This window comes from Colossoma macropomum, unplaced genomic scaffold (genome assembly GCF_904425465.1).
Source record: "Colossoma macropomum unplaced genomic scaffold, Colossoma_macropomum, whole genome shotgun sequence".
Classification (NCBI taxonomy): Eukaryota; Metazoa; Chordata; class Actinopteri; order Characiformes; family Serrasalmidae; genus Colossoma; species Colossoma macropomum.
This window is the reverse complement of record NW_023494800.1, coordinates 3,358,812-3,381,637: the sequence shown is the minus strand read 5'-3', so window position 1 is coordinate 3,381,637 and position 22,826 is coordinate 3,358,812. Positions and strand designations below refer to the sequence as shown.

The window sequence follows — 22,826 nt, the reverse complement described above, 5'->3', positions numbered from 1 at the left end:
CTACGCCAGATGTAATGGGACATACACCTTCTAAAAAGTTCAACTTTTGTCTCGTCAGTCCACAGAGTTTTCTCCCAAAGGTCTTGGGGATCATCAAGAGGTTTTCTGGCAAAACTGAGATGAGCCTTTATGTTCTTTTTGCTCAGCAGTGGTTTTCGTTTTGGAACTCTGCCATGCAGGCCATTTTTGCCCAGTCTCTTTCTTATGGTGGAGTCATGAACACTGTTCCTTAACTGAGGCAAGTTAGGCCTGCAGGTTTTTGGATGTTGTTGTGGGGTCTTTTGTGACCTCTTGGATGAGTCGTCGCTGCGCTTTTGGCGTAACTTTGGTCGGCCGGCCACTCCTGGGAAGGTTCACCACTTTTCCATGTTTTCGCCATTTGTGGATAATGGCTCTCACTGTGGTTCGCCGGAGTCCCAAAGCTCTAGAAATGGCTTTATAACCTTTTCCAGACTAATAGATCTCAATTACCTTATTTCTCATTTGTTCCTGAATTTCTTTGGATCGCAGCATGATGTCTAGCTTTTGAGGATCTTTTGGTCTACTGCACTTTGTCAGGCAGGTCCTATTTAAGTGATTTCTTGATTGAGAACAGGTGTGGCAGTAATCAGGGCCCTGTAGGTTTGGATTTCTTTTTCCCTTAATAATAAAGATCTTCATTTATAAACTGCATTTTGTGTTTACTTGTGTTATCTTTGTCTAATATTTAAATTTGGTTGGTGATCTGAAACACTTAAGTGTGACAAACATGCAAAAGAATAAGAAATCAGGAAGGTGCAAACACTTTTTTCACACCACTGTATAATAGTGTTGTGCTTCCATAATAATAATAATAATAATAATAATAATAATATAATTCTAAAAATATATGTTTTACTTGATTTGTTACCTGCACTCCTACTAGCTGGTTACTTATAGGGTCACAGGCACAATAAAGCAACATTAAAAAAAGAAAAACATCAAACATGACTCTGATAGAAGTTAGTAACATTATAAATCACTAATTAAAGGTGGTGAGACTTTTACAAAAGACTGTGCCATGTAAAACGTAGTAGAAAAACCAGCATAGACCAGCATGTCATATATATATATATATATATATATATATATATAATCCTTAATACAAGCAAGTTTCCTTTTTCCTTTGTGTCTTTACAGTACTGTGTAATGTTCCTTTTGGTAAGATTTTAAGAAAACAACTTAAAAAAAACAGTTTAATAAAAGCTATGTCAGGTTTAAGACAATCTTGTAGCTAACTTATTAAGTTTACAAATTATAGCTAACACATCCCCTGATATCGCGGTACGTTTACATATCGATTATCATTATTATTATAAGAATTGTATTATCGATTTTTATTAGGATCGCCCAGCACGAGCGGGAACTAATTCTTCAGCTTTCTAAGTTTCCACCCGGACACAACAGCAGGGGGAAGCAGGAAACATGGCGTTCAGCTTTGGCGGCGGGACGGGCGGCACGAGTGAGTTTTTAATTATTACATTTATTTATTTATTTATCTATAATCACATGAAGAATCGTCATCATCAGGTGCTGTATTTGGGTTCTAGAGGAGCGAAGCGAGGGCCGTAGGAAGCTGACCTAGCTTATATTTTGAATTGTCCGTTCCACCTTAACTGCTTCAACCAGACTGTAACTAACTGCTGCATTTAAGGTGGAACGGGGAGTTCGAACAAGAAGCCGGCGAATAGGAAGCCAACAGAATAGGGCTAACATTTGAACCATTTTAACCATTTCATTATTTTTATTTATTCACTTTCTGTAACTTTAAAGGCGTTTGAGACGGCTTAACGTCATATAACACTAAATAAACAAAAATGTAAACATACACAAATATGAACGCATCAGGAGCTGACTCTGAACTGAAATCAGGTAAGAGATGGAAAAAAGGATTGATTTAATATTCATCCATGAATCTCATCTAAAACAGCTGAACAATACTTTAACTATCAAGAGCCTGAAGGAGGCCCCACTGTCTGAACCAGGTGCAGTCTAACACGTTTGAATTGAGCCTCAGCAGAAATAAACAAACAATAAATAAAGCTGAATACATTTTATCATTTTATATAAAGACATAAGAATATAAAGTGTCCACAGCATACAGAAGGATATGAGCACTGCAGAAATGAATTAAAAATCATAAGAAGCACATACAGAGAAAGGGAAGTACACAAAAAAGATGATTCTTCAAGGCTTGGGTAGTAAAGGGAATGGTTCCGTTCAGAACCATGAGTTCTACATGGAACAAAATTCATGGTGAAATAGTTCTTCAGATTGATGGAGAATGTGCTGTATGTGGTTCCACTGTGCACCAAAATGGGTTCTTCTGTTGTTGCAACTTAGACATCGCAACAATGGCAGAACCATGGCAATCATTTTCAGAAAGGTTATGTATTTAAGCAGTGATGATCTACGGCGACCAAATCACAGCCGGGATGTTATTCATGATAACACACTCCTCGAGTGTTCTATTGCTTTAATACAACAGTTAAATAAATAAAGTAATAAATTAATAAACTGGGTCGTGAACGCGGCGTTTAATATGTTTTAATGTTCGCAGTTCCTTCACCAAATTATAGTTCCTTAACGAGCAGCTTGTTGCTACGTCAGAGTAACGAACTCCGCCCACTCACTGCACAGCCAGCAGTTCGTTCTCCAGCTCCTCACAGACCAACTGACAGTTTGGGAATTTAGTGTGGTCTCATCTTCAGAGTCTGACCAAATCGGCTGTCGGTCAAATGTGATCTTAAAAGTATCCGTTTTCTGTTTGTGGCAAAGTAAGAAGTAAAAACGTTCAAATGGCTCGAGCGTCTCCTACAGCTGTCAAAGTCGTTGCTTAGCAACGGCGTCTCAGCAGAGTGATACAGTGTTTGGTGTTTGTAATGGTGAAATAACAGCACGGTTAGAACACTTCTCAACCAATCAGCTTTCTTGGCAGGAACTAACCGTTGTATAAAAAAACCACACACAACACGTTCTCCATCCATCTGAAGCACAATTTTTAACGTGCAAAAAAGCCTTTTACACATTATATGGTTCTATATGGAACTCCTAGTTCTGTGTTGGACCATTGTCATTACTAAAGAACCCCTGAAGAACCACCTTGTAGGTCCTGAAACAATGAAAATGTATTCCTCTCACAAATAAAATGTCGACACTTCGTCCACTGGGGAGAAAATACCTCCTGTGGAAGACGAGTCTCCATCTGCATCCAGCGTTACGCTGGTTTGTTCTGTAAGCTTATTAGCTCATCTGAAGAAGCAGCCACCAACACGAAAACCTACCAAATGTCCCTCGACTGATTAAATGATAAAACGTTTCGTGTGTTCTTCTGCGTGATGCGTGAAGTTTCAGGCCTTTTTTTTTTTTGCCCAGAAGAGGCGTGACCCCTGAATGTAGTGTGCCAGACTGCCAGTAAGTTGTGGTTGTGATGTCAAAACATATGGAGATTTGCCTGCCTCTGATTGATGTAACTAATCTGCACGTGGTTCACAAGCTCTGTGTTATTAGGTTAAATTTCCCCACTTATAACTTAAGAAAACGTCATTGATATTGTGTGTATATATACATTTTTTAAATCATAAATTGTGATTTTGATATAAAAATGATTAATCTTTCAGTCCTAGTTTGTGTGCTGTATAGATCACTCCATCAGGGCTTTTTGAAATTGAAATGCAATAGAAAGCAGCTACACTCTTGCTCAACTAGTAGTGGCTCTTTTCTGTGAGTCAGAGCAGTTGGCTCAGCTCACCAGTAAGAACCGACACTCTCAGCTCCAAAACTTCTTTTCGTTCAGTGGCTGACAGTTTTTTTTTTTTTTAATTTTACTTACAAGATTAGCCAAGTTAGTTATATTGCCCATCATTTAATTTAACTTAACATTGTCTACTTTCTAAAGAAATAATAGTAAAAAAAACTATTTCAGTATATGTGAAACTCTGAAAACTGTTGCAGTAAAAACAGAAATGGCTCCCCAGCTTCGGCTTTCAGGCCAAATTAATAAAAAACTGATTACATAATAGACAGAATCTGTGATACACAGACTGAAAATGGAAGTTCAAGTAATTGTCAAGGGCAGGTTAAACATCCTCTGTGACTGATGGGAGGAATAAAGGAAAAGAGGGAATAAAAAGGTATTAGGTTTGTTGTTATGTCACGAAACACAACACGTTCACATACGTCCATCTGTTCAGTGTTTCAGCCCAAACTGCTTTTTGAATGAGACACAATACAGGGCAGCCAATCAGAACAGAGCTCACAGACATATCAGTCCTAAAGGCACAGTAACAAAAACAGCCTGCTTAATTCTACGGGATAAAGAGAGGTTTGAAAAAAATCATGTTAAAATGAGTTGACACAAAAAAAAACAAAAATGTAGAATATGGGCCGTGTAATTGATTGATTTTGCAGCTCTAGCAGAGGTGGGTGATATGGCAAAGATATATCGCGATACTCTAAGAATTTTTTACAATAAACGATTCGTCATGGTATTTATTTTTTCAGACATCTGATCAGTTAGAACTGGGAAGAAGCAGTAGTGCTACATTTTAAAAATAAAAAAATAAATAAAGCATCAAAAACTGCAAATACAATGATTTGTATTCAATATTTGTCATACTGTGCTGCACTAAATCCATGATATGTTCAGAAAAGCACATTGAATTGTGGCATAATTTGTCATGAGAACAATATATGTTGTCATACTGCCCAGCTCTAATCTCCAGTACTGATACATTCCTATTGCTCAAAGTTTACTTGTCTGTTGTCTGTTAGAAAAGCAGAGTTGTGGCAAGCAGTTCGTTGAGTTTGCCTTGTACTGACCTTGTGGACCGCATGCCTCGCTCTGTCTCTGATAAGCATGGCATCATTGAAAAGCATGAGGAGAACCATGGTGTCCATCCTCCTCACGTTTCTTCGTGAACCTGTTGTCACTGATGTCTTGTCTGTTGTCAATAAAGGCTCTTCGGGGTTTTCATTCGGTTCATTTGGTGCCAAAACGACAGCGTCAACAGCTTTTGGCTTTGGTACTAGTACCACCACTACCGCTTCCTCCGGATTTGGTAGTAAGTTCATCTGTCCATGTTCATATAATTAACCATTGCATCTAAGCTATCATTTTACATTCTCATTATACTGTAATCCATGTCAGTGTTCACCTGAGTGGAGAAGGCTTACCTACACTGTTTGTCCAAAAGTAACCAGACAGTCCATTTAATGAATGCATTTAGCTACTGTTAAAGGCCTGTATCATGGAAAAACGAATTATTCATACGTTTTTGACAAAAGCATTTGTTGTAGTGGGTATTGTTTCGAAATGGGTTGAAAAAAGTAAATTAAGTAAGCAAAACAACCTGTTAAGAATACAGAGTTTGTAATGTCGCAAAACCAACTAATTTACATAAATCCTTCTATTCAGCCTATAGCAGTTTAGCCTTACCCACTCATGCTGAAGTTACAAGGTCTGTTTCAGCCTGGACTGTTTTTTGATTGAGGTACAATGCAGGGCAGCTAATCAGAACAGAGCCCATTTATGTACATCAGGCCTAAAGGTAAAGAAACAACAGAAGCCAGTTTAATGGTCATGTAAACTTTAATTACCATTAGTACCACCAATAAAAATCCTGTCAAAAATGATCAGTAAAATGATTTAATTCAACGTTTCATGCATTGCACAGCAAAACAACCAATTAAACAGAAATTAAATTAAATATCTTTATATTGCCCATATTGCAGTGATGGAGCTCCGTCCAATACCTTTGGGATGAGTTGGAGTGATCCAGAACTGACCATCCAACGCCAGTACCTGACCTCACTAATGCTCAATTAAATCCTCACAGCAATGTTCAACATCTAGTGTAAAGCCTTCCCAGAAGAGTAGAGACTGTTACTGCAGCAAAGGGGAATATCCTCCCTAGTAAAAGTAGGGCTGAATGATTTAGGTAAAATATCTAATTGTGATTTTTCTGATCATGATGTAAATTGTGATTATTTTTCAAAAATTAATCTTATTTTGGCCAAGAAGATACATCTGCTTTTTCTGGCTTGAGCCTTTTATGCTGCTAGTTCTTTGTGGTTGTGTTTGGTTGCTTTTGGTCAATCCTCTCTACAGTCGATTCTCAAGCTTCATGTTATAAAATATGTAATTTATAAATGTTATAAATTTCGTTATACAACAGTTAGTTCCGGCCACGCAAGCTGATTGGTTGAGAAGCGTTCTAACGGTGCTGTAATTTCACCATAACATCACAGGTTTTTCACAAACACTGTATCACTCCGCTCAGACGCCGTTGCTAAGCAACGACTTTGACAGCTGTAGGAGATGCTCAAGCCATTTGAACGTTTTTACTTCTTACTTTGCCACAAACAGAAAATGGACACTTTTAAGATCACATTTGACCGACAGCCGATTTGGTTAGACTCTGAAGATGAGACGACACTAAATTCCCAAACTGTCATCACCACTGAGCAGCTTTTCAGTCGACAGCTGTGACAGAAGAACAGCTAAACAACCTGGAATCAGCCAGAAATGAACCCAACACCATTCGCCAAACTAAATGGGCTGTAAGATGCTTTACAGACTGGCTGGAACAAAACAACATTAATACTGATCTGGCAAAAACTGACGAAACTGAGCTAAACTTGATATTGTGCTAGTTTTATGGCTCAGTCTGTACTTCAAAAGGTGAGGCTTACAGCAGACTGAGCAGCGAGTGGGCGGAGTTCGTTACTCTGACGTAGCAACAAGCTGCTCGTTAAGGAAATATAATTTGGTGAAGGAACTGTGAACATTAAAACATATTAAATGCCGCGTTCACGGCCCAGTTTATTAATTTCTCGCCTTCGGCTCGTGCTGTGATGTTATTTCACGATAATGCACTCCCTCTTGTGTTCTATTGCTTAAGAGTACACCATTCTTCACAACACGAGCTGTAATGAAAATCTGCAGCTCTTGTGATTTGAAAATTGGACTCTTTTTAAAATTACTTTTAGTTTATAAAAACGATTAATCCTTTGATTTCAAAAGAAATACTGTATGAGCAGGTGTCTAAGCTTTTGGACATAGAGTGTAGGTGTATTTCTGTGTTGCCAAGTGCACAACGAATGAGCAGGGGTGACACCCAGGTAGTTTCACCATCTGAACGACCTTCTCTCCCTGAAAGTTGATTACTGCTGAGCTTTTTGTTCATCTCTGCTTACATGTGCACTTAATATTTTAGGAGGTACAGTGTGTTTATGTCATTGCGGTCCTGTGTAAGAAGCTTTCCTGACTCATTTGCAGGTACTTGTAAAATTGTCCCAGACATAAGCAATTAATTATCATTGTTCCAGGTCTGACTGCACCAGCTTTTGGAGCCACCACAACAACATCTGCACCCACAGGGTTTGGATTTGGCTCAACAACCACAGGTTTGTCTTTTTGTCTATAATTAAAACAGTTTGTTCAAAGCTGCTCCTTCAAAATAATCTGAAGCACCCAGCAAATAACATGCACTGCAGTTAAGTTGCCTCTAAAATGAAAAATAAGCATCATTATGTGACTGTATGGACAGTATATTGCCCAGCACTGCCCTCAAGCGCTGTATTAACATGCACTCAGTTCTAGCTGTACTGTTTTTGAATGCAGCTGTTTAGCATCTCACATCTTCATAACTGACTCTCGACTAACGTTGCTCTCGTTCTTCCCTTTTTCTCTCTTTTTCTCTTCGTGGCTTTCCATGCCGTTAAGGATTTGGGGGTCTGGGGCCTGTCAGCACCACTACAGGGGGGTTTAGTTTTGGGGGGTTTGGGTTGAACAATAATCCAGCAGCAGTCAACTTTAACATGGGGGGCTTTGGGGCCCCAACCACCACCGCCACTGTGTTCAATTTTGGCAATAGTCTTGGTGGTGCAGGTAGATGCCTCTCTAGAGTGTTCTGCTATATTTTATTGTCATCGTCATTGTCATCGTTATCATCAGTCTACCATTGTGTTTGATTGATGTTCCTGCCTAAACGTATGTTTGTAGTGTCAACACAACCATAGGAGAGAGTGGGGCTCCACCTGACACATCTAGTTTTTTTGTTAATGTTTTGTTTCAGGCTCCTACCATTTGTGAGCAGTTCAGCTCAATTTGGCTTGAGGGCAAATGTTACAACTTAACTGTGAACTGTAACAGACTGGAGGGGCGAGTTGTGACATTAGCTAAGAGACTCTAAAGCTACGTTCACATTACAAGCCTCATTTCTCAAATCTGATTTTTGCTCAAATCCGATCTCGCTGAGAAGATAATTAACTCTGATCAGCTCTCAGCTTCATTATTAGAGCGAGACGAAGGAGAAAAAGGTGTGATGAGCTGCTTTTCCACCGTTTACAGGCTTTAACTTCTGTTCAGCGCTGTTGCCATGGTAACGCTGAATGATGGCGCAGTGCAGTGGAAAAAAAGCACATGAATTCCGATCTGAGCGTCACATTAAGGTCACATGGCCACAAATCGGATACATATCTAATGTAGGACCACATATGAAAGTGACTCAGGTCGGATTGGAAAAGATCAGATTTGCATGTCCACACAGCCCTGAAAACAAATCTGAGTCACATTAGGGCAAAAAATCGGATTCAACCTGATAATGTGAATGTAGCCTAAGATAAATTGGTGCCAAACAGTTTGTTCAGTTCAGCTCTGTGTTATTTGAAACAGACAAGTTTTCCAACCAGAACCTGTTCAATCATATAAAAAAAATCAGTTTTACCCCACAATGGGTTGTGCCCCATTTTTCCCTTACACCATATTACCAAATCATTTATATGGCATCATATACAACATATACATCTGATTTTTTTTAGTTATGTGTACTTTGAAGAGTGTTGTGAATATTTTTTTTCTGTTTTGTCTACTGTATAGTTCACCTCAACATTATTCCAATATACAGTAAATTGAAATTATGTAATTCAATGCAGTCAGCTTTTTTTCCATCCAGTTAACTGTAGTGTATGTCTTAGAGCTGCCTGCACTAAAGCTATTAGAAAGGTTGGTAATACTTTAATGAAGACAATTCATTCATAAGGCTACGCAACACTTACATAAGCTTTTCCTGACAACTGACATAAATCTATATAGACATTTATCAAGGCTTATTCCAACAAGCATCAGTTGTCGACACTTAAAGGGCCCATGTCTTGGAACAGTGGTATTAAACTCAACCACTAAAACGGCCAAATAAAAAAAATTGAGCAAATCTTTAGGCGGTTGAGTTGTTGTTTCATTTTACGTAACATTTTGCCGTGAACGGGCTAAAATAATTCTAAATAAAAATTTAGAATTAAAAATTGTTTCAGGAAAGTTTTTTTTAACTGCCAGTTTGCTTGAACTAGACACCAGGAATCTTTTCTTTTTGTGTGCACTGGCCCATAGATTGTTGTTGTGGGAAGGGGGTCGGAGCACATTATGTTGCAGAGCATGCTGGGGACTGTAGTGCATCTCAGAGTGAAACAGGCTAATAAGAAGAAAATGAAAATAATTTTGTGGGCCGAATAGGATTGTGTCACGGGCCTGACATGGCCCGCGGACTTTGTGTTTCGATCGTGGGTTTTGGAAAAACAAATTTTCCTCCTAAAAATAACAGTTTGGTGTAGTATGTACATTTTCAAACCGTACCAATCACCCCAAGTCCTTACGGTCCCTATATGAAAACTAAGCTGCAAAAACAGCTCATTTTGAATTTAGTTTTTGAGATGTCACGGAAAACCACCCATTTGCAAATATTCTTGTATGTTACCTATACACATATTTGGCCTACAGCAGTTTAGCCCGGCCTGTTTACTTTGAAGTTATAAGGAGTGTTTCAGCTTTTTTGAACGAACTGCTTTTTAAACACATCCAATCAGAGCAGAGCTCATTGTCATATGTCAGTCTTAAAGGCACGGCATCAAAAAACAGGCAGTTTAATTTTAAGGGTTAAAGAGAGGTTTGACAATAATCATGTAAAAATGAATTATGGCTGTTTTTGGTTCATAAAACCACACAGTTATCATAAGTGGACCTAATAAAATACAAGAAGAATGTAGGATGTTGGTCCTTTTAACTGAGGTGAATGAAATCAAAATTGACAAAAGCAGCCTTTATAATAACTGACTCCTGTTGGAATTATAATTGCTGTTGTAGTTTTACGTCAGTTAAAGTAATAGAAGGCTTATGTAGACATTGTGTAGCGTTTAAAATTGCTGCCTTTCAGTAAAGTGTTACTGAAAGGTTTAGTTTGCGGTATTTGTGCTGATCTTTTAGAAAATCCAGTTTGAAACAGCTTGACCCAGCCAGTCTTTGTAGTTTTGTTACAAATGCATTGTGTTAGGCCTGTTTCACACGTACTACCTCTGTGTAATGTGGCAGTGTTACTTCTGCAGTTAGCGCACATTAGTCAGTTACGTATACAGTGTTTGTGTTGCAAACATCCTTTTACTACATGAATAGGTAGTTACTTTACTGAGTAAATATAATTTGTGAAGTAGCATGATACATTTGTTTGGCCCCAACATTTTTCTGATTGGGAAGTTGTTTCAAGCCTGGTAGACCTACCACAACACGCAAATGTAGTGTGAAACACTTCACATTTTAACAATCATGAATTGAAGAAACTGCACCTTAAGGAGTTTTTGTTTGGTTTCCTGTTTCATTTTTATTCAGTTTCATAGCCTATTTTGCTGTGTGGCATGTGCAGCAAGCGGAAAAAAATAGACTCCATGCCCATTCTCTAAACATCTCACCACTTCAGTGGCTCGTCTGGGATGCATTGCGGCTCTGCTCGTGCAGTCTGTGTGAAAGCTCTGACCTGTTTACATGAGTGCCGAAATGAAAAGCAAGAGGTCGTATGAGTGAAACTCAGTTTGAAATTAGTTTTCCTGTCAACCCCTTTTTGTAGCAATCTTGTAAACATAGGCTGTCTTTACACCCTGTAAAGGCAGCTTTAGTAGTTTTAGGCCTTTTTCATTTCCATGTCAACACGAAACGCTCAACAGCATCCTCGTGGCACAATCTTGTTGCACAGTGTCTCATTTGTTCCCCCTTCACTTTCCCCCACTAAATGTCATCTTCACTCTGGGCATGTTCTGGTTCATTCACTCTCACTGATCTTTCTTTTCCTTCCTAACCACCTGTATTTGTCCAGGTGCGTTTGGAGGCTTTGGCACCACTACTACTTCAGCCGCTGCCGGCTCCACCTTCAGCTTCTCCAACCCCTCAAACACAGGTGACCTTCCAATACCCGGCCAGTGCCAGAAAGTAATAAGGGCTCGGGCCCCTGAAATATAAAATTCGATCTGAATTGTAGAATTGTTTTGTTTTTTGCTTTTGCTATTTTAGGGTGTATATACAAAGAATGTTCATAACATGGTCTTATTAGTTCTTCCATGGACACATAGTCTGCTTTGGCTGATTAAAAATGAAAAAAAAAATTTTTTGGATACTAAGGTTTCCTTATGATATACACTGTGAATCGAATACAAGTAGATTTGGTACTATAAAAATATTTTTTACGTTGAAATGGTTTCAACTGTTCAATTAAGAGAAAACAACAAATGTTAGCATTTCTTTTATATTCCTGTATCAGAAACATATGCCGTAGTGCGAAACCACAGTACATGTAGGGTTGTGAAATTTTTTGCACTCAGAGAAATAAAATTTAAAAAAAAATAAATAAATAAAATGTGTTATTTCTGGCACTGTAGCCAATCCAAAGCATTGCATGTGGACAAGGGCTGGATCTGAAAGGCTTGTGTTACAATTTGTCACCTCTAGATGGCACTGCGGCTTTATAATATACCATAAACTGTACAACAGACACAGTTGACTTGATTTTATCTGACCATAGTGTTTGTTGTGTAGCATGTATGCAATGATGATTGCCTTAAATTATGATTCATGTTTTGTTGACAGGTGGCGGTCTGTTTGGAAACACTCAGAATAAGAGCTTTGGGTTTTCATCTGGACTTGGAACAGGCACTGGTACTGGAACAGGGTTTGGAGGTTTGGGAGGTGGAGGCCTGGGCTTCGGAAGCTTTAACCTCCAGCCTACACAGCCTCAACAAGGTAAGAGTCTACAACAGCTGTATAGTCAGTTGTTTAGAACGACGTAGTTGTTCATTTTTCCATTTCAGTTATGTACGGCAAGGCTAACAGTGAATGCATGCTAGAAGTAACTAGTTAGTATTCATTGCATCATGAATGCTGTGTCGTCCCTGTTGGATAGCAGTCAGTAGGCTACCCAGGGATTCTGAAGGTTTGTCAACCAGGTTGTGGAGAAGACTGAACATTTGTCTGTCTACCAGTGGAATACTTTACAAAGTGTAAGGTATTCCATTGTTTTTTGCTGCAGTGTTTAGTAAATAAAGTGGCCTTCATGAGTTGAATTCAGTGCTGTGCTCGTGTGAACTCCAGCTGGCGAAGAATCCACTTGAGCAGCTCTCCAACACATAATTCAAGCTGGGAAAGAAAGAAGAAACTAGCTAACAGTATTCCCAGCATGTCATTTCCAAAGCTATTTAGTGCCACTTTTAAAGAAAATGAAGCACCAAGCAAACAGCTTTTAATTCCAGTGTTTTTAAGAGCTTTTAAGCACACAGTAGACAAACAAACTCCAGCTCAGTGTGTGTTCATTTTTCTAACCTTAATCAGCTGTGGTTGCATGAACACTTCAGGATAGGAAGCACAGAGTTCCCAGTTATCATGAACGCAGCATTAGGAAAAAAAATCACTGATCTCTGTGTAGCTGTGACTGTTTGGGACTGAGTTTGACACCCCAGCTTTACAGCAAGGCTAACAGTGAATGAAAATAGTCAGAAATGAAACATAATTTAGTCAGTCTAGAGACTTTCAAGCGATATTACACACAGTTATGGCACACCATGTTGGTGTTTGTTGGACTGATGTGTCTTAGCTGTTGTCTATTATGTGCTACAGTGATTAATATTCACCTTGTTTACTTGCAGGAGGTTTGTTTGGCCAGCAGGCCCAAGCCCCAGCACAGTCTAACCAGCTGATCAACACAGCCAGTGCCCTCTCAGCCCCCACTCTTCTCAATGATGAGCGTGATGCCATCCTGGCGAAATGGAATCAGCTGCAGGCCTTCTGGGGCACTGGGAAGGGCTACTTCAACAACAACATCCCACCTGTGGACTTCACCCAGGAGAACCCTTTCTGTCGTTTCAAAGTTAGTCATAGTTTCACAGCTAATGCAACATTTTCAAAAGGCCAATGCCATCCAATGGGTAGCTGGGCATTACTAAAGGTCTAAGTCATTAAGGGTAAAATAATAATGTAGAGATTCCAGGCAGCATGTTGAATATGGCTGCCTAATGTCATGTCAATGCCTAATGTATTTTTTATGTATTAATGTCACACTGACAGGCTCAAAAAAAGGTCCGGCTCGATGTTTAGGTCTCAAATGCAAAATCAACATTATGATGAAGACAATAGTAGACAACTCACTCACATCAGTGGAACCCACATTACTAAATATTCTTCTGCACGTAGCATGCAATTACACATTTCTGCCAGAGAGGTCTCCAAATTCCTACAACATAGCCACATATTGCAATTGCAGTCTGTAACAAAATCATTTGTATTATGAAGCTTTAATGTTGGATGTGGAAGACATTGTTTACCTTAAACTACTTAAACTTATTCATAATGTTTTTCTTTGGCTTTGTTCAAAATAGCCTACAACTCACACACTGATTGTGCCCAAAAGTGCTAAGCAGTATATATTATATATTTCTTCAGTGCACCAAAGATACCCGGATGATGTACTGCTCTGTTCAAATATTCTAGTACCCCACACTGAGCTATTCTTCATGATTTACTGCATACCAAAATGCAACGTGGTCATTTTAAGAGGACTTAACCACTGATGTAACTGCCTGGTTAACCTTGTTTAATAGCGCAGATTTCCACCTTATTTGGATCCATAAATGACAGCGAAATTAAAAAAAGTAATTTGTCCAAATGCCACTGCACTCATATTAAAAAATAAACTCATACTAATAAATTAAATCTACTGCATAGATAATGTGGTCAAAACAGTAACTTGGCTCAGTGCCTGGTGTTGGCAGTCTAGTTGCACCTGTTCCCTGTAGTACAGTATCAATGTTTGCACACTGGATACCTGGATACTGTACTGTATACTCCTGATTAAGAGTAGCATACAGTACACAGTATGCTGTGACAAACACATCCTTCGTTTTTCTTTTGCTGATTTTACTCTAACAGTCTGCCTCCCTCTCTCTCTCTCTCTCGCTCTCTCTCTCTCTCTCTCTCTCTCGCTCTCTCTCGCTCTCTCTCTCTCTCTCAGGCGGTGGGTTACAGCTGCATCCCGAGCAGTAAGGATGAGGACGGTCTGGTGGCTCTTGCTCTAAATAAGAAGGAGGCAGATGTGCGCAGTCAGCAGCAGCAGCTGGTGGAGTCGTTTCACAAAATCCTGGGAGGACACCCCACACTAACCGTCAACGTGGAGGGGGTCAAAGCTCTACCTGATGACCAGTCAGTACCCAGCTCACTTCACTGTTACCTTTACTAGCAGGCTGCTTTTCTTTTGGCAGTGCTAAATCAGTTGAATAAATAGCTGATTTTAAAGTGAAAAAGTTGGGAAACATAAGGTATAGTGCCTACATACAGACTCACGACACATGAGTTTAGTAGCATTTATGAACAGCTAACTTTTTACTTGTACTTTTAACATTTAAGTGTATTAAAAGCAAGTACTTTAGTACTCGAGTGCAACTATGCAAGGGGTTTTATACTTAATCCACCTCTACAATTTACATGTGTAAAAATGATCACTTTAGTTTGAGGGCATCAAAATCTTTTCATAGAACTAATATATGATGCTCTTAACTGGGCCTCTGCCTAATAAGTTCCATTATTTGGGAATGATGCTCCATAACAAGGGACAAATATCCATCAGGTTCACACGTCCTTGTGTCAATACAATGTTATCTACTTTATAAAACACTATAGGTCATCATGTGTATACTGACATAAGCTGGTCTTTAGTTTTTAAATATGTTATTCAGTTCACTGTTTTGTTGAGGCCCTTATGTAGGTCCTCTTCAAATAAAGTGTTACTAACCTGTCTTTGTCATCCACTATTTGGAAGAGTAATTGTTTTAATATCACAATAGCTGTAATATTTTATACCCTGCATGATCAATAATATTGTCTTAAGTTGGAAAGGTTTACATAAAAGTAACCCTGAGCTTGTGAACTGCTTGTAGATGAGTTAGACCACGTGCTATGACATCACATGCTCATTGTTGAAGAAAAAAATCTTCAAAAATTCAATACTATTCAGTGTTTTAAGTTATTGCATTCTCAGTGTCAGTTACATTCACCATTCAGTTGAACACGAGGATTTTGAAAAGAGCACCTTTCTGTTAGACCTATACAGGGCACAACGTATAAACAGGCCATACTTAGTATTTGTGTTTTGTTTGTGTTTTACACAGAACAGAGGTTATAATCTATGTGGTGGAGCGTTCACCAAATGGCACGTCAAAGCGAGTTCCAGCCACCAGTCTGTTTAACTATGTGGAGCAGACCAACGTTAAGGGCCAGCTGCAGCAGCTGGGTGTGACCATGAGTGTCACCCGCACCTCATTGTCCCCTGCTCAGCTCAAACAGCTTCTGCAGAACCCTCCGGCAGGTGGGTGGCGCTGTCCTGTCTTTTCACCATATTAGGAGGCTTAAACAGCCGTCTTTTCAAAACCAGCCATCATTAAATTTCACTTTTTTTCTGCAGTTTTTTTTTTCTGCATAATTTGCTCGTTAAGATGTGAACAGAGTGATTCAGAGTGGTTTGGTGTGAAATGGTTCAGATGTCTTTCCAGTGGTGGTGATAGGAACCAGGGGCCGCCATGACTACAGCACAAATATAGACATTTTATTTACCATCCAAAACCACCAGTGAACCCACACGAGTCTCCTCAGTTCTATATAGAATGTTGATCATAGGAAAATAGTTATAAATCAGAAAAAATACATTTACATTCACAGCATTTTGGCAGACACTCGTAACCAGAGTGACTTATAAAAGTGTTTTGTTGTCCCCTCAGAGAATGTATCCTAGCTAGTTCAAATAGAGTCCAAATTACCCATGACACTGCCAGAAACTAAAACCAGTGCTAATACCAAGAAAGAAAGATACAGAATTAAGACATAGCATGTCCTGCAAGTCCAGTACAAAGCTATGTACATGTACCTTTTAGGCCTAAAACAATATATTGGGCATCAGAAAGTGTATGTATAGCGATTTCTATACCATAACTTTCTAAGAAGGAGCTTTCAGAGGCTTTTTGGAAGCTTCCGACATCTGGTTCCTATCACCACCACTGTGAACAATTCTGAGTCCGTAAGTGTACAGAGCATTTCACACCAAAGCACTCTAAGTGACTATTTTTACATCTTAATAATTCAATTATGCAGAAATTTATAAAAATCTGTAGAATTCCTGTTTAAAGAGATAAGAAATGCTAATGGGCTAACAGGGAGTGAAGACTGGCAATTAAATAGATCATGATTATGGTTTTCTTTCAGGAGTGGATCCCATCATTTGGGAGCAGGCTAAAGTGGACAACCCTGAGCCTGACAGGTGAGCGGTGTTTTTTTTTGTTTGTTTTTTCTTTGGTTTTTCACATCTTTTTAATGTGGCCTATGTGTGACATTACTCATTTAACAAACACACCTGTTCTGCATCTTCATTTAAAATTAATAGACCACTTTCGCAAGAAATCAAAATCTGACCTTAAAACTGCTGATCAAATGTGAAGCACAAAGAAACGTAATAATTGTGATTTTCTGTGCTTATTTTGATAAAAGAAGTAGATCAGATGGAGAAAGGAAGCTCAATTTCTTTCATTTGGACAAAGCTAGCAATGCAACCCAACTCGATGCCAAAATCAAAATAAGGTATTCTTAACTGGGCGTCTGCCTTAAAAGTTCCGTTATTTAGGAATGATGCTTAAGAACTATGTTCTAAATGGAACAAATATCCGTCAGCAAGGTTCACACGTCCTAATGTCAAAACAATGCCATTTACCTTATGAAACACCATGTCATCTTGCCTATCATGTCATTTTGTCCTTGCTTTTTAGACATATTATTCAGTTCATTGTTTTGTGAGGTCATATGTGGTGTAGTGTTCAAATAAAGTATGAACAACCTTTCGTTATCATCCACTGTCTGAAAGATTAATCTTTTTAATATCGCAATTTTAAAATCACAAACGCTGCCATTTTTATTACAGTATAATGATTAATAACATTGTCTTATGTGGGAATATTTTACCCCAAAATAACCCAGAGCTTGTGAATTGGTTGTAGATGAGTTAGACCACTCATAAGCAACCAAATGTCCTTGTGCTGTGACATCACAACCACAAATAACTGGCAGTCTAGTGCACAATGCTCAGTCTAAGTTTTAAGCAAGAAGAATTCTTAAAAATACTAAATAGTTCCAATTTTTTTAACTGTGGAAGTCGGTCAGATACAGAAATGAAGCTCAGTTTCTTTTGTTTGAACAAAGGGACAGAAACTCAGTGCCAAAATGAACAGTATACAAGTTACCGTGTCAAAAACTTATTTGCTTCAAATTCTTATTAAAGAAGGAAAAACAGATTTTGAGTAGCTGTTTGTTTTGATTTTTCACCTTGCTCATTTGTTTACTGCCACTGTTTCACATACTGTTGCTGTAAAAAAAAAAGGAGAAATTTTGTTTTTGTTGTTTTGTTTTTTTGTTTTTGTTTTTTTGTTTTTTGTTTTTTTTTGCATTTTTTTTTTTTATTTTCTGCATAATTTGAGCAAATGGCCTTTACATGATGTGAAACTTTCATGCTGATGGGACCAATAGAAATACTCCGCAATAGGTTCAAATCTCTTGTCCTTAAATAAGGAAAGTTTTTGCCCTCTCCTCTAAAGCTACCATTTCAGAGATACTTTGACAGCAACAATATGGAGAAAAAATGGATATTGGCCACTTTTACCTGAAGTGTGAACTTAAGTCATTTTAAATAGCTGATGTTACTTATATTGAAAATAAATAGCTGAAATAAAGACTGAGACAATGAGTCAGTATTTCCCCATTGCCTGTATTACTACTGATCATTACAATGAAAGTAATTTTAAAATATTTTCTGTATTAATGTTTGGCATTTTCTTAAATACAGAAGCTTCATCCTAATTTTTCGTCAATTTTCAAAAAAAATCCTTGCTGATACCAACAGCGTTTTTGAAAATTTCTCTGACCACACAAGAATGCAAAAACAACAAATGCTCACATTAGCATACCGGCCCAGTAAAGGGTGATAACGCCTCATGAAATGTCAGCTAAAGCACACTTTTGTAACAAAACAGGCTTTAGCAGTTCAACATTTCGCACAGTAGTCTGATTTCTGTCCTGTCCACACACTCATTTCACACAGTCCACAGAGATGTTTTTTTGTGTTTTTTTTAAGCTTTGTGCTTCATTTGATTTCCAAATCTAACTTTTGTTAATAATCAAGTCACAGGTCTTTAGAATCATTGAGGAATTTTTCATTTTTGCGGTTGAGTTGATATCCCATTTACGAGAACTGAGCGCAGTACATTCTGATACATATGCAAAAATGTATGTTTTCAGAAATATCCAGATAAATGTGAACAGGGCCTGAGATCGAGACACTTACTCCATTGAATATTTAATACTTTTCTATTACTGGTGCTGTTGCTTATGGTAACTGGTTTTAATAATAATAATTTCCTTTTTTCTAGGCTGATCCCAGTGCCCATGGTCGGGTTTAAGGAGTTGCTCCGCAGGTTAAAGATTCAAGAACAGATGACAAAACAGCACCAAACCAGACTAGATGTGAGTGACTTATCAGCCCTAATGCACCCAGAAAAAAGCATTTTCATAATGAAACCTGCCTCCAGACAGAAGGGTGTGTGCTAAGGGGTGGCCAGTGGTTTTTGTTTAGTTATAAAACAGTTCACAGAACATACGTGGCCCTATATTGCTGAGTTGGTGGGGAAGCTTTACAGCTACGGAACATGTTCAGGAGAGGAGGAAAATATCTGTATGCCCCAATTTTGGCCTGATAAACATGAATCAGGTCCTACAAGTGTACTTATAGTTTTCTCATTTAAAATATCAGACTTTATATTGTGATAACATTGTCATTGTATTGTCCATTGAAATTACTTTTTTGGTAAGAGTGTCTTTTTGTGGTGTAGATAATCTCCAATGACATCAGTGAGCTTCAGAAGAACCAGGCAACCACTGTGGCTAAGATTGCTCAGTACAAAAGGAAGCTGATGGATCTGTCACATAGAGTTCTACAGGTAGTGTTCACCTGGTTTGCTATTTGCAGGACACATAATGGAAAATTACATTTTACTTTTTTTTTTTTTTTGAAATATTGATGAAATACATCAATACTTTGATGTAGTATATAAACATTGCTAGTTTCAACACATACCATTCACTCCCCAGTCTACTATTTTCATATATGGAAAATAAGCCAGTTTTTTTTTTTATTATTATTTCTGTGATGTCACAAAAAACATATTTACGTATGTCTACCCATTTCACATACTTGATTTATAGTTTTACTGTAGCTAAAGAACTGAATTGAGTGTGTAGTATAGATTCTGTTTATTCTATAGCTTTTGCCTTTTTTTCACTAAGAACCGCAAATATTAAAGTTAGTTGTTTTGTGTTTTATATGTATGTAGGTGCTGATAAGGCAGGAGATTCAGAGGAAGAGTGGTTATGCTATCCAGGTGGATGAAGAGCATCTCAGGGTGCAGCTGGACATGATTCAGTCTGAACTCAATGCTCCCACACAGTTTAAAGTAAGTGCGGACAAATAAGTATTTCCTCCTTTTAAGGACACCTCAGAAGATTCAATGTGTACGATTCAAATAGAATAAAAACTCAGTGGTTGTGATTTGGATTGATTCTCATCTCAACATTAACCGTTAAGATTCAGTCTGAATTCAGCATAAGCAGCAGTTGTCAGAGCTGATGATTCAGTCTGAGCTTAGCTCTAAGGCTGTTTACATGTTGGCATTCTTGCAAATACCATTGTTTCAGGCCTCATAACGGTATGCGACTGACAGCAACATAAGGCCACGCAAACGTTGGCATGGTGACGGCATTACTGGCAAAAATGGATAATTATCAGAGAGTTTTAGCGGTGTAGGTTGTTTATGTAATATGGAGAAGATGGGATGCTCTGTACTGGGGATGCACTGAGTTTTAAGTGTAGAACTCCAGATGTTGAGTTTTTACTTCTGCTTTTGAATCTGTATTCATTTCCAGCGTGTGTGTTTGTATCATCACAGGGTCGGCTGAATGAACTGATGTCTCAGATCCGAATGCAGAATCACTACGGCGCAGTGCGGGCAGAGGAGAAATACATCGTAGACACAGACCTGCTCAGAGAGATAAAACAGGTAAACACTGTTTGGGTTTGTGCGTGCTTGCATGTATGAGAGCCCAAAATTGAGTTCTTATGATCAGTGTGCTTAAAATGTAATTATTTTGAGGGGAACCTCCCTCATCTCTTCCCTTAGCAGTAGAGGTTTGCGTTTGTAAATTGACATAGTATAATGTTAAAGGGGAATTCCACCATTAAGCTGTAAACAGTCATTCAGAGTGGTTTGATATCAAATGCCCCATTTTAAAGAAACCTGTTCACAGTGGTGGTGATGGGAACCAAACATCTGAAGAGTTTAATGTCTCTAAAATCCCTCACAGAAAGACAGTTATAACGTGAAATGAGTACGAACATTGTTTTATTATAGTTTTGAGAAGGTTTTGGCCTAAAACGACGATTTTTAAAATACGTTCATGGTGGAGAGGTGCATGTAGGGTGTTGTGAGGCAGAATAGCTCCCAAAGAAAACTTGTTTTTACCCCTATTTCACCATCATCGGCATTCCATATAAAACTCATAAGACTCGTATAGGTTCACTGGTGGGTTTGGATAGTAAATAAACAGGCTATATTTGAGTAGCAGACATTGTGACCCCTGGTTCTTATCAGCACCACTGTAAAGAAATCTTGAAATAGGTATGTGCTGCTCTCTTAAACTCTTAAAATCTCTTTTCTGCAGCACTTGAAGCAGCAGCAGGAGGGTCTGAGCCACCTGATCAGCGTGATCAAAGACGACATGGAGGACATCAAGATTATAGAGCAGGGCCTGCATGACAGCGTGCACGTGAGGGCAGGCAAACTCAGCTGACATGGCCCGTCCATCTTCCCCGATAAGATCATTACACACAATCCACTCATACCTTTTCTCACATACATACACATACAGATATGCACACTCATTCATACACTTTTCATACACATAAACATACATAAACACAACTCCATGTCAGTCTGAGTGCTTCACAAGGAACACGCATAGCACTTTCAACAGCAGTCAACATCCTAGAACAGTTCTCTCTGTTCACTGCTGCAAATAAAAGTCTTCATCTTAAAGAATCTGTGTTATTGCTAATTAAGCAGGCTGTCCAGCTTTGATGTAGGAGAGAATAGAGGTGTGTTTCTGCCTCATTCAGACATGGTTCTTGAAGCACTGAATACAGAGATAACATAGCAAGACAAAGGCAAAGTTTAGGCGCCCCTGGTCAACTTTTTTGTTGTTTTGTTGATTTTCAAAATGAAAAATGTTAACACACCTACAGAGAACACAGTTCTGCACATTTTAATGCACAGTTACAGTTTATTTGCTGAATTCAGCACAGAAAATAAAATGTGGTCTGTGCAAAAGCTTCTATATTTCGTTAGATTGTTTTCCAGCATGTTAAACTCAGCAAATACAAAGGAAATTGTGCACTAAAATTCGCAGGAAAATGTCATATTTTGGTTTGTAGAGGATGTTAACTTATTTTCACTTGACCATGGGGGTGTTCAAACATTTACATATGGCTGTAATCCTGAGGAACATCAGCAGCACTCTAAGTTTGGATGTTTGCTTTGTGAAGTGTGCATATGTGGTCACTGGAGAGTCATTTTAATCATAATCTTCATGTAAATAGGGCTTTTATTATGAATCTTAGTTTTTTTTGTAAAACAGTGTGTGCTGTATACACTTAAACCGGTTTAAATAAAGTTTTCTGGTTAACATAAAGCTTCAGTCCTTTTTTAATAAACTGTATAAACTTTAATATTTTGTAGCACATAACAATGCTGTTTGAACTGGGTGATATACTGACCAGAAATGCAAAGACTGCGAAAGGTAAACAGCTTATTTCTAATGCAATTTGCTGAACAAAACAATGGAAACTGCTTTGCTGTTCATTTATTGGCATGAGAGACACTGGATACATTCAACCCATTTCTACATGTTGTGTCCAGAAGTTTGTAGACACCTGCTGCTCCAGTGTTTCCTCTGAAATGAAGGGTGTTAATAGTGAGTTTGTCCCCCTTTGCTGCAGTAACAGCCTCTACTCTTCTGGGAAGGCTTTACACTAGATGTTGACCATTGCTGTGAGGATTTGATTGAGCATTAGTGAGGTCAGGTACTGATGTGGGATGGTCAGTTTTGGATCATCCAGCTCATCCCAAAGGAATTGAATGGAGCTAAATCACTCCAGAGGACACAGCTCCACTGCTCCACAGCCCAGTGAAAGGGTAAATAGACAGGTGTCTGCAAACCTTCGAACATAGTGTGTAGTGCTCATCGTTTGCCTCATCAGTCTCTTATATCTGTTTGCATCAGTTGAGTCCACAACTGACGCTTGTCGCTGAGCATCTATGATATCATTTCATGTCATATTTGAATTACTTGAAACAAG

General features: G+C 38.5%; 1 protein-coding gene across 5 annotated transcripts; it reads left to right on the top strand.

The window, feature by feature from the left end:
* Positions 1 to 1,417: 1,417 nt before the first annotated feature.
* On the top strand, positions 1,418 to 22,155 carry nup54 (nucleoporin 54). Of its 5 annotated transcripts, XM_036588591.1 has the most exons (15): positions 1,426 to 1,480; positions 4,977 to 5,081; positions 7,348 to 7,425; positions 7,745 to 7,909; positions 11,160 to 11,240; positions 11,927 to 12,079; positions 12,979 to 13,199; positions 14,340 to 14,527; positions 15,493 to 15,689; positions 16,580 to 16,634; positions 18,790 to 18,883; positions 19,249 to 19,356; positions 19,750 to 19,869; positions 20,362 to 20,472; positions 21,134 to 22,155. In XM_036588591.1, exons 1-15 carry the CDS (start codon positions 1,444 to 1,446, stop codon positions 21,260 to 21,262), a joined length of 1,842 nt encoding a protein of 613 aa, XP_036444484.1. In that variant the 5' UTR covers positions 1,426 to 1,443; the 3' UTR covers positions 21,263 to 22,155. The 5 variants fall into 5 exon arrangements, with proteins under 5 accessions (XP_036444482.1, XP_036444483.1, XP_036444484.1 ...); XM_036588587.1 differs by lacking the exon at positions 7,745 to 7,909; XM_036588589.1 differs by lacking the exons at positions 4,977 to 5,081; positions 7,745 to 7,909 and having other exon boundaries at positions 1,418 to 1,480; positions 21,134 to 21,340.
* Positions 22,156 to 22,826: the final 671 nt, after the last annotated feature.

Excerpts from the sequence above, each read along its gene's own strand:
- nup54 (XM_036588591.1), top strand. The coding sequence starts at position 1,444 with ATGGCGTTCAGCTTTGGCGGCGGGACGGGCGGCACGA. Across the intron at positions 11,241-11,926 it reads CTCCAACCCCTCAAACACAG|GTGGCGGTCTGTTTGGAAAC; the intron begins GTGACCTTCCAA and ends TTTTGTTGACAG. Across the intron at positions 12,080-12,978 it reads GCCTACACAGCCTCAACAAG|GAGGTTTGTTTGGCCAGCAG; the intron begins GTAAGAGTCTAC and ends GTTTACTTGCAG.